The 12,815-nt window shown below is 39.4% G+C and overlaps 1 protein-coding gene across 2 annotated transcripts in view; it reads right to left on the reverse strand.

Moving 5' to 3' along the window:
* The window catches only part of EPHA6 (EPH receptor A6), a 443,720-nt gene that overhangs the window by 137,448 nt on the left and 293,457 nt on the right, over nt 1-12,815 (reverse strand). For both annotated transcript variants that reach the window (XM_070943735.1, XM_070943736.1), the window contains one exon: nt 7,900-8,024. In XM_070943735.1, the coding sequence (XP_070799836.1) occupies nt 7,900-8,024 (125 nt within the window). The remainder of the gene's footprint in view (nt 1-7,899; nt 8,025-12,815) is intronic.

The following is a 12,815-nucleotide window of genomic DNA, read 5'->3' on the forward strand; positions in this document are numbered from 1 at the left end:
GTAGAGTGGAAAAGCAATGAGAGCTGCCAAAAGAAGAATTAAGACATATTTATCATTTTCTGCTCAGTTGCTGAAACTGAGTCTTTTTATCTACCATATTTTGTTACTTTCTAAGAGCTTATTTATTTATTTATTTATTATTGAATTTCTATACTGCCCTTCTCCCTGAGGACTCAGGGCGGTGTACAGCCAGAATTAAAAAACATGCAGGAAAAATATTAAAAAACAATTAAAAGATATATAAATTTGGCCCAATTAAAACTCACTACTAATTAAAACATTTAAAACATTTAAAAACATTTAAAAATTTCTTCTTAAGCCAGCCCGGCTTGCTTGAAAAAATGGGTTTTAAGGGCACGACGGAAGGCACTGAGGTCCTGGATTCTCCTTATCTCTGGGGGGAGCTGATTCCAGAGGGTAGGTGCCCCCACAAAGAAGGCCCTCCCCCTGGGGGTCACCAGCCTACACTGTTTGGCTGATGGCACCCCGAGGAGGCCCTCTCTGTGGGAGCGCACGGGTCGATGGGAGGTCGTCGGTAGCAGCAGGCGGTCTCGAAGATAGCTAGGCCCTATGCCATGGAGCGCTTTGAAGGTGATAACCAGCACCTTGAAGCGCACCCGGAAGACCACCGGGAGCCAGTGCAGCTCGCGCAGGAGCGGTGTTACATGGGAGCGCCATGCTGCTCCCGTCACTACCTGCGCTGCTGCGTTCTGGACCAGCTGGAGCCTCCGGGTGCTCCTCAAGGGGAGCGCCATGTAGAGAGCATTGCAGTAGTCAAGGCGAGAGGTGACGAGGGCATGAGTGACTGTGCACAGGGAATCCCGATCAAGAAAGGGCCGCAACTGGCGAATCAGGCGAACCTGACAAAAGGTCCCCCTGGTTACAGCCGTCAGATGTTCCTCCAAGGACAGCTGCATATCCAGGAGGACTCCCAGATTGCAAGCCCTCTCTGTGGGGGCCAACGACTCGCCCCCAATAGTCAGTGATGGAGTCAACTGACTATATCGGGATGCCGGGAGCCACAGCCACTCAGTCTTGGAAGGGTTGAACTTGAGCCTGTTCCTCCCCATCCAGACCTGCACAGCCTCCAGGCACTGGGACATCACATCAAGGACATTGTTGGGGTGGCCTGGGGTGGAGATGTACAGCTGGGTGTCATCAGTGTACTGGTGGTATCTCACACCAAAGCCACGGATGATCTCACCCAGCGGCTTCACATAAATGTTGAACAGAAGGGGCGAGAGGACCGATCCCTGCGGCACTCCACAAATGAGAGGCCTCGAGGTCGACCTCTGCCCCCCTGCCAACACAAACTGTGACCGGTCGGAGAGAAAGGAGGAGAACCACTGTAACACGGTGCCTCCCACCCCCAACTCTTCCAGCCGGTGCAGCATGATACCATGGTCGATGGTATCAAAAGCCGCTGAGAGGTCTAACAGGACCAGAACAGAGGAGCAACCCCTGTCCCGAGCCCTCCAGAGATCATCAACCAACGCGACCAATGCCGTTTCCGTGCTGTGCCCAGACCTGAAACCCCACTGGAATGGATCTAGATAAGATGTTTCCTCCAGGAATTGCGGAAACTGTCGCGCGACCACACTCTCAACAACCTTCGCCATAAAGCGAAGGTTGGAGACAGGACGATAGTTGGCCAATATTGCTGGATCCAGGGACGGCTTCTTGAGGAGAGGCCTCACCACCGCCTCTTTCAAGACGGTGGGGAAATAACCATCACTCAACGAAGCGTTGATAACACCCTGGAGCCAGCCTCATGTAACCTCCTGGGAAGCCAGTACCAACCAGGAGGGACATGGGTCCAGTAAACATGTGGCCGCACTAAGTCTCCCCAAAATCCTGTCCACATCATCAGGAGTCACAGCATCAAACTCCTCCCAGATAACATTCTCAAGACTATTCCTTGTCACCCTGCCCTGATCTACCCAGTCAGAGTCCAAATCCCCCCGGATCTGAGCGATTTTGTCATACAGGTATTGTCCGAAATCCTCCGCCCTTCCTTCCAAGGGATCCTCCCGCACTCCCGGATGGAGCAGGGAGCGGGTTACCCTGAATAGGACGGCCGGACGATTCCCTGATGACGCAATAGAGGCGGAAAAGTAATTAAACTTTGCCGTCTTTATCGCCACTAGGTAGGCCTTAATATGTGACCTTACCTGTGTTCGATCAGATTCAGCGAGACTGGCCCTCCAACCGCTCTCCAGGCGTCTTTTCCGGCGCTTCATTTCCCTCAGCTCCTCAGTGAACCAAGGAGCCGCACGGGATCGGCACCGGGTCAGAGGCCGCAAAGGCACGACTCGGTCCAAGGCCCCACCAGCTGCCCGGTCCCAGGCAGCTACCAGCTCCTCGGCCGAGTCATGTGCTAGAACCTCAGGAAATGGCCCAAGCTCCGTCTGGAACCTCTCAGGATCCATCAGGCGCCTGGGGCGGATCCATCTAATTGGATCCGCCTCCCTGCGGCGGGGGGCAGCGGTTCGAAGATCCAGGTGAACGAGTGAGTGGTCTGTCCATGACAAGGGTTCCACGTCTATATCCCCAATAATAAGACCACTCAACCACTGACCAGAGACAAAAATCAGGTCCAGAGTGTGACCTCCCCTGTGAGTAGGACCATGAACTAACTGGGTCAGGTCCATGGCCGTCATGGAAGCCATGAACTCCCGAGCCACCTCAGACGTTTCACCAATGGATGGCAAGTTGAAATCACCCATGACTAAAAGCCTGGGTGTATCTACTGCCACCGTGGCTATCACGTCGAGTAGCTCAGGTAGGGCTGTTGCCACGTGGCAGGGAGACAGGTACATAAGCAACAAGCCCATCTGAACCCCACGACCCCACCTCACAAGGAGGGACTCACATCTGGCTATCTGAGGCACAGTGGTCTCCCTAGGACCCAGATCCTCATTAATAATAACCGCCACCCCCCCGCCCCTCCCCTGGGCTCTCGGCTGATGGAATGCTCTGAAGCCTGGTGGGCACATTTCAACCAGAGGGACACCGCCCTCCGGGCCTAACCAGGTCTCCGTAATACCCGCCAGGTCCGCTCCTCCCTCTTGTATAAGATCGTGAATGAGGGGGGCCTTATTTACCATGGACCTAGCATTGCATAACATCAGCCAAAGGCCCAGATCCTGAGTGTCTAAGCCACCTAGTCTCCGAGAGGAGCCATGGGGACCGGGGCAAGCAATTGCTCTCAAACAGCGAGTGCGAGCCCCCAACACATGATATGGTCCCCTGCTCCCGCCATATCTGCCCCTCCCATCTACCGTGCTGATGGTACAGACCTCATAGGTATCATCCCCCATTCCTTTCCCAATCCCTCGACCAGCACCTCCCGAATCGTTACCCTGTGCCGGGCTCGGCTCTGACCCCAGTGGATTTCCCCCCTCATCCCCCAAAGTCTTCTTCCCAATTTCTCTAGAAAGATCATTACAAACCCCCCTCCCAGAACCCCTTAAAATCTTTAAAAAATTCCCTAAAAAACCCCACAAATTCTTCCTTGCTCCATGCCATCTCTCTGGACTCCAAAGTCTGTCATCGAGATAGGCCCTCGATAATGTGGAGGGCCAAACCTGCGAGAGGGGAGAATCTCGCAGGGCGAGGAGTTCCGACACCGAGTACATATAATCATCAGGGGAGCCAAAGTCCAAGGGTAGGGGGTACCACCGATGTTACAAACATAGGGAAAATTCCAGTCCATGGTCAGGCCACCAAGCTCCATTGTCCTCTCACGACAATGGCAAAGGAGCTGCGTATCATTTGACCCCGGAAGTTTCCAGGGCAGCCATGCTGTCACCTAGGCCACCCATGGAAACTCTGATGGAAATCCGGGCGTGAAGATAGCCATATTCCCCCTCCAACTGGCCTTATGTCCATAGAACCAGTATCCCTCCTGGGATTAGTAGCATCCGGGAGTCCAAGTATCCTGCTCAGAAGGAGGTTTAAGTTCGTAAATTCACGAACTTAATTGGACATAATGTTACACTATAGTTTAATGTTACACGTTATTCTACAAACCACCAAGGTCAGTATAAAATTAAATCAACAGATTAATTACTAATGCAGAGAGATATAATTGTCAATGGTTTTCTCAATTATGGTTATCAGAAAGATTCAAAACAGATAAAAATAGTTATGGTATGGAGCAAAGTAAGACAGATTCTGAACTACAATTGTGTGCTAATGATGAACATGTAATTTCTAAAATGTACAAATCTCATCTTCAAATTCATATCCAAATCCAAATCCATGACTTATTTTAAATTTAATTATTTTTGAAAAAGGCATCTCAATGAATAATAGGTGGATATTGACTTATTTCAACATGCCAGAACTTTGATTATCGTAGTTCATTCTAGATAATGATAAGGGCTGACTTAGTTGCTGTGCAGGGGAATAGAATAAATAGAACATAACTCTGAGCCTCATTTCTACATTTAAACAAAATGAAAGCAGGTCCATTGGACATCAATGCGATGTCAGTGAGAAACATGTCTCACTGAAAGAGAACACCATCAATCCACGCAGTTAAGAGTGAACATGTACTTTTACTTAACAAAGTTAGAGGTAATGCAGAACTGGGTGACTGAAAGTGATGTAAATATTTATTTCAGCTATCTCTGATACAGTATGTCCAAATTTCAGATATCTATAGTTTCATACATAAGCTGATTCATGAATTTCCATATTAAAAATAACTGAAGAGCTTGGGGGGGAAAAAAGAACTTGTACATTTCAATTTCATATGCTTCACTGATATTGTCTAGCTACTTATCTATCTACCCATTCTGTTGGACCATCCTATTGGAACAATTATCAATGCTGTACATTAGCAATCCAAACAATGTTTCTGCATAGTGTAAACATATTACACCAGTGTGTGTCCTTTGTTCAGCTTGCCTCATCTTAGAAAAAACAAATAGCTTCTTGTGTAGTTCACTAAAGACTCCCAACCCTCACTTTATTTATACCAGGTTTTAAAAAACCATGGTTGAAATAAACAGAAAATACTCAATTCAGGCTACACTAGAGCATATTTATCTCTTTATCACTATTTTGTTCTTGTAGGAACTCTTCATACCATCCACAAATATCTTTACAATACAATGTCTGCCCCACAATAACGTTCACTTGGCAGAATACAATGCCCTACTTTTTTTTTGTGATTTAGAGAAGATTTAATATAATCCTTTTTCTAGAATGCCTTTATATGTGATAACTTCCAGATGCAACACACAACTGCCCAACAAATTGTAGGCAAAACCACAAAAAATTCTCTGGAACCTAGGTGTACACCATTAGGTCTCTTAGAATTGCAATTCTAATCTGTCCTCTACACTGGCTGAGATGAGGGTAGGGGGCAACAATATACAGTGTAATTTTAAGTCATTTGTGATTTTCTCCACAATTTTTTTTTTAAAAAAATACTGTATATATGACACAACTATGGTTATTACTCTTTAATTAGGTAATTTTGCTCCTCAAAGGTCTGGTTTTCTAGTCTGACATATCAGAAGAACACAATATTACATTCAGTAATAATAAACATACTATATACAATGTGGCAGAAATGGATACATCCATCTCTTCTACATTTATACTAATTGGTAAGGTCTACAATGATTATGGCATTATAGTTTTTTAATTGGGCTTAGTTGCACTATGAAGTTGCGCTATGGGTAGATATTCATGACTACATTTTCTTAATAATATGAAAAGGCTTGAAATGAAAAACCAAGGCGAGAAGTTATATCTCTTTGTCCTTCATTTATTATTTTTTAACACCATTATTATTCATGTGAGACAAATAAATCTAATTTTGTATATATTCTTCCATCTCTATATTCTTAGCAGAAGCAACTTTTCTTTTATAACTTTTTAATATTATATGCTACATCATTATTTTGTCGTCTTCACTATTTTCTATTCGCATAATTAGGTCTACAAAAGTATGTTGAACTAAGGTTCCAGACCAAATAGTATTTCACAAATCATTAATATATTTGCTTTTTGTACATTGCTATACATAGCCAAGCATCTGACTACATATTGTTTGTTCAGACTTTTCTTTAAGCATAATAAAGAATTATAGATTTTTTTTAAAAGAAATCTACATACATTTATGCATGTAGCTCATATTAGCTTGTATAAATTTTGCTGGTGTAATAAATTTCATTATGAATTCATGAGTTTAAAGTAATGGAAGTTATATTTACACAACAGTATGTCTGACATTATTTCATTATTGATTGATTATGCTTGAAAGGACATGATACTTGCCACTGATAAAAAGCAAGGTACTTCTATCCAGAAATCTTTTCATTTTAAGTCATTGATTAAGATATGTCTTGTTTATACAAGGTCACTGCAAATATAAGATTGACTGATTGATTGATTGATATTTGGTGTGTCTAGACTACCTATCTCCTTCAAAATGTTGTCAATTGAACAAAATAATTACTATAGCTTACAAACGTTTATGAGCACCTGTATTCTGCCAGAAATTATAACACTAATAATTGCTCAGAAGAAATACAAAATGATAGGCTGTTAACTGAACTGTTCTAACAAAAGTGGAGACAAAGGACACTTCAAAATCATTAGCAAAGCCTGCAGAATATTTAGATGCAGTATATACTGCAATTTTGTTTCAAAATGGTTTTGAGTTAAAATGAATTCATGGAATGAAAACTTCTATTCCAGCAACTCCATTGTGGGATGGGAGACACTCCTAAGCAATATGAGATTATAAAGAGGGATAGCTGAGAAAGACGAACCCAAAAATAGTGAATATCATATTTTCTTGTAGTAGATCCTTAACCACACCAAGTTTAGAAACTCTGCCCAAACTCTGCAAAACAGAGGACAAATAGGGGGTGTCAGAGGATTGAAGGTTGGAAGAAGACATGGGAAAATATATTTCTATTGTGTATTAAAGTTCATTTTAAAATGTTTTGTGTTTTTAGGTTTTATTTTATATTATGTACTTTTTTAAAACTGTAACCAACCAAGAAACTTTTTGGAGTAGGCACCTCAAAATTTTTTAAAAAATCAATCAATCTAATCAGCCTAATATAATACATTGCTGTATTTGTATATTTGTATATATGCTGGTGTATAATTTCTGGTATTTTTTTAAAAAAATACTGATTGTATCATGGACACATAATTAATCTCTATATAATTTATGTGATCTATTATTAGATTCAAATTAAAAATTAGCATTTATTCAAAACAATAAAAAAACTGCAAAACTCAAATTTGTTTTACAGAAACTTCCTACAAGCTAGCGTCTCATACAATATCCAGCATATACAATCAACACGGCCGTTTGCTGACATTCTGGAAGATGTAATGCCAAGATAGTTTAGGAAAACTGATATGTATATATATTGATGTGTCTCTTCTTCAACATTGGGATTGAAAAGCAACCAAATGTGACGTATTAAAATCAGAAATGTCACTGACTGATAACAAGTTGCACACAGAACTAATAATTAATTTCCCATTACTAGTTTTCAGTAGTTAAGATGCTATTTATTCTTTCCAAGTGTGTGATATTTTGTGTGTGATGAAGTATGGTTGAAAGTTTTTGCCATAAACTGAGGTCACCACTGAGCAGACCCACTTGAAGCAGGCCATTGGTTGTAACAGCCAAACCAAAGTAAGAATCAATTTTTTAATGAACATAATCTAAAATGGAAAAAAAAAAAAAAGACCTGCAAGTATCAGCTGTCCAGAAAGTGGCCCTGTAAATTAAAATGCCAATTCTTTGGCATAAAAATAAACACCTACAGGCTATACTATAAACTGATGTACAAAAGGGGGAAATGTTAGAATATGAGGCTAATTCAAGGGTTTTATTTTATTGTAGTCAAAACCTACTTTCTCATAGTACTTGATCTCGTAGTCCAGAATGACTCCATTAGGAAAAGCAGGCTCTTGCCATGAGAGGGCAATGCTGTTTTGAGAAGCCCAGTCCTTCCTGACCATACCTATCAAGGAGGGTGCTGAAAAGGAAAAGGATAACTCCAGGTTAAAGATAATGCAGTGAATTTAAACCATCATAAAGAGATAATTTGGAATGATGCTACATGATTTGACCAATGGATCCCTCTTTGCAAAACTAAATTAGTGGTGCTAGAATCATGGTGCATAAAACTCAAGATGATGATTGGGAGCATGTGATAAAAGCCCCACCTCTTTGTACCCATGTGTATCGTCAACATATGTTCAAAAGATGGGCTCTTTCACTTCAGGGTTCACAATATTCTCTGGATGTTTTTGACCCCACTGCTCTGCATTAGTAAATCTTAGTACTTTGGGTTAGCTTCTATCAAATCTATATATTCTTCTTTAAAATCACTATGTCTTTTCCTAGGATTGGTGACTCTCACATGATTCTGGGGAAAAATGAATCTTCTTTAAAAAGTTGCAGATAAGTTGCTATATTCCTAGCTGGTATGCACCAAAGATTTTGTTGGAAGTGGATGCACCATCCTAATAAATGGATTCTTAAAATTGGATTCACTTAGAAATGTGTTGAATGGAACCCAATGTCTCTAGTGTGGAATGGTTCATATCACAGTGTTTCTTATTTCAGTGACCATAAACATATTAAATATTATCCTGTAGAAAGATTTTATAATGAAACTTAAGAACTACTGTCTCTTCAGGACATTTTTCAAATAATGGGGTGATTATAATTGTTCATAATGGTAATTTATGCATCAGCAACTGCATATAAAAACAACTAATGTAGGAGTTGTTATAAAGGACTCAAAATTTCCACAGAGCTTGATCTAAAAATGTGGATTTCATACTGATATCTTCTATACATACATGATTACATTTGATTTTTATATTTACTATGTAAGTAACCATTACATAGAATATACACAGAGCAAAATAAGAACTAGCTAAGTTAATATAGAATGTTTGCCAAATGAAAAGAAGATACCCTGTTTATAGTCAACTGCCACACTTCCTAACTCAAGGCTGCAACTGTCAAAAAGGTATCAGTTAAATTTAGTTAAACAGTATAAATGCTTAATAGAACAGGTATAAGGTATAAGGAAAATATGCATAGGAAAGCACTGAGAATGAAAATAAAGAAAAGCTCTGTAAACATTTATGAAAAATGGAGAAAACGTTGGAATAAGGGTTGGAGCCTCTAGCTTTTCTAATGCCATTGCCCACCTGCCATAACTAGCATGGCCAATGGCCAAGAATAATAGGAACTAGTCAGCAACATATTCAGGCTTACAAGTTCCGTTACATATTTCCATAGTGATCTCTTAGGATATAACAAAGATAAAGCTTCTCAACATTGCTCTTTCATATTTGCTTTTCCTGAAATTTACTTAATATTATTTATTTTAGCCTAAAATATTCATTGTAAAAAGAAATACAAGTTGGCATTTAACAGAACTTTTCCACATACTACTATTGAATATAACCCAACCTGTTGCATTTTAGCACAAATTATGAAATATTTTAAATACAACATTTGTAACATGATCATGTTTTTGTGAAGAATCCATGTTGCAGCATGTATTCTGTATCACACATGATTGAAATCATTTTATTAATATAACACTACACACATGCATGCATAGATGCATAAATACCTAGATCCACATGTATTTACACTATTTGCAATTTGTACAAATTCCATTTCCTAAAATATTTGAAACTCCTTTGAATTTATCTCAGAACGTCAAAATGTAAATATTTAAATACACAGATGAACTCATTTCACAATATGAAAATATACTTTACAATACAGATAGCTTACGGAAAATACTTTGAAAAATACACTTTGAAAGATACTTTAATTATTTTAAGCAAATTAAGGAGACAATAATTAATTATCCAATTTTGGTTTTAATGGGAGATATATTTTTTAAAATATATATATATTTAAATAATAAAAACATAGGAATCAATATTAAAAAAACCAATAACTTCCAGTCCTTCAAACTATACATTATGTATACGTAGTTCACACAATTATTTTTGTTATTAGATGCTAAAGGCAAGTGCTTCCTTTCTCTTAAACCCTGCAGTCACAGGAGAAAATATTTCTAGGAAAGATATGTGGCTGAGAAAGGAATCTGTGAAAAACCAAAGCAACCAATTTTTCTCTGAGGATGTAACTAATTTAAACAAAAAAAATAGATACAGTTACAGGTTTATATGAAGCAGAGCCATACGCCTCTGTTTTATTCTGCCTCACTTGACTAATGCCACCTTCAAAACAACTAGCTAGCAGTAAAGAAGATGCCACAGGTTCTGCAAGAAAACATTGAATTTTATATATTTATAAAATTCATACAAAATCCATAACATACAATTTTTGCAAATGTAATAACTATATCCATCCAGAATTTAATTGCTTCCTTCACTTGTCAACAATTCTGATTTTTATTTGTACAAAATAAATAGGCTGTCTGTAAGCAGGAAAATAAATTGACACAGATCAAACACTGACAGTCAACCATCACAAGCTATTTCTGTCTACTATATCTTGCAATGATCTCAAACTACTATAAATAAATAATTTTTCAAGGAAGACTTTTGAGAAACTTGAATTTATCAAAATGTTCATTCTATTCAATTTAGGCATTTCCTTGTATGATGATATTATGAAGATTTATTTCTATTTTATAATTCAGATATTTGGGTATTCTAATTAGGAAGAAATTGCTTTGATTATCTGATGAAGAGGGCTCTAAGATCCCTTAGTTATCCTCCAATAAATAGTTAATATCTAAGTTGCCATAACAGTCTTTGTTGGTTTTGTAGCACAACTACCCCCATGGAATTTGTTACCTTGCTGTAGCCATCTGCCAGCTCACAGTTCTCCAATTACTTTTTGATAATGCCATCTGGAATTGTCAAAGGCCTTGCCAAAGTCACATTATATATATTGCATTCCCCTTATCCATCAAACCAATTACCCTGTCAAGGAAGGGAATGAGATATGGTTAGTGATATTTCCTATTCCACTTTCTGAAGGGATGGGGAATTTAGAGCAGCCTTTAAAGGTGAAGAAGTAGTGAAATAATAATATTCCTAAACTGTTACAAATAGGAGGAGGAAGCAGTATTACATTTGCCACCTTGAGTTACATGAAAAGAAAGAAAGGCAGAATAGATTAAAATAGATTAAAAGGGATTGACAGATGTCATTGAAACTCAATTAGCAATTGCATGCACTTCTTTTACTCAAGACACTCTTTTTGTTTTACAATAGCCAAACTTGCTATTTTGATGTTTTGGCTGCCTGAGATGAAGGACAAGAAAAGAACCCTCTTTACACATACACTGAACCTATTTCCAAATAAATAAGGAATAGCTCCCTCCTTAGGATTGACTAGGGTTAGAACTTATTTAAGGATCATTTTTACGATGGTTGTGAAGTGAGTCAAACTACATGGTTGCTTAGCAAACCATAGAGGCATTAAGTGAATCCAGCATATTCAATGGATATTTTTTCTGCTCTAAAATAGCAAATAAATAAATAAAATAATAAGTTATAGTCATGCTGTAACGAGTTATAATTACAAGCTGGTTACCAAGCACCTAAGATGCATCACATAAGGCAGTGCAATATTCTAAGGCAGTTGGAAATGCTTTACAGCTGCAAAATCATTCTTAATGACTTTGAACAGTCATTAAACAAGGACTACCTGTAATCTGAAATACTGCACAAACGTATTATTTTCATTATAGCTATGTACAAAGAAGGGAACATGGAGAATAGAATGGTCTACTGCAGTGGTCCCCAACCTTTTTATCGCCGCGGCCCGCTGAGCGCGCGCAGGGGTGGGGGCACGGCCCAGGAGCTTTTGCGCACGGCCCATTGCGCACGGCCCAGGAGCTTTTGCGCACGGCCCAGGAGCCTTTGCGCTGCAGCGTTTATGTCCCCCGGCCGCTGCGCGGCCCAGTGCCAGGTACTCCACGGCCCGGCACCGGTCCGCGGACCGGGGGTTGGGGACCACTGGTCTACTGTATAGGTATGCAGCTCTTCTTGTTATAAAATGTCTTGGCATGTAGAAAGTGAATGGTGTGGTGGCCTAGAAGTGAAGATTCTTGCATTCCACTCAGAAGGCTGAGAGTTCAATACTAAGCAGTGACAGATGTTTCTTTATCAGGGCATAAAGAGAAAATATCTCCTGTGAACTCTGAGTAGGAATTTAGGAAGGGCATCGGTCAGTAAATGCTCAGCTCCATTCAGTCATCCTGAGCTCATCCCAATAAAAGTAATTAAAGGGTCATAAAAAGAAAAAAAATGTAGAGAGTAAAAGGATGAAAGCCAATTCAACATTAACTGCAAATGAAAAAAATTAAAAAGTTTTATTTTGAAAGAATAGATTTGTCATGGCTGAATTTGTGAGGAAAGACTGCTAGTCTAGTGCTTTCCTAGGCATACCCAAATAAGATTCTTGGAACTGTCTTTCTAAGCTTCTGGTACAAATGATTCTTCACTCCATTTAATATCCTGAAAACAATCATGATGGTGAATAATGAAATTATATACTGCCTTTTGGTATATACAAAGTAATATAAATTGTAGGTTCTGTTTCATGTAAAGTTAACAGAAAAAAATTGCTAGATGCTATTAAAGCTTCTTTCTAGATGCTATTGAAACCCCCATTATTTCATAGAGATAGCCTTGGGATTTGTTACAAAATAAATAAATTAGCAATGTATTTACATTTTCTGTTCTATCATATTTTTTTCTTTACTTCTTTCTTCAAATTTTACTGTTCTCTCTTGAGTTCTGCAGTATAAGAA

Source organism: Pituophis catenifer, unplaced genomic scaffold, assembly GCF_029215685.1.
Source record: "Pituophis catenifer annectens isolate HBS135680 unplaced genomic scaffold, rPitCat1.0.hap2 SCAF_4, whole genome shotgun sequence".
Lineage (NCBI taxonomy): Eukaryota > Metazoa > Chordata > Lepidosauria > Squamata > Colubridae > Pituophis > Pituophis catenifer.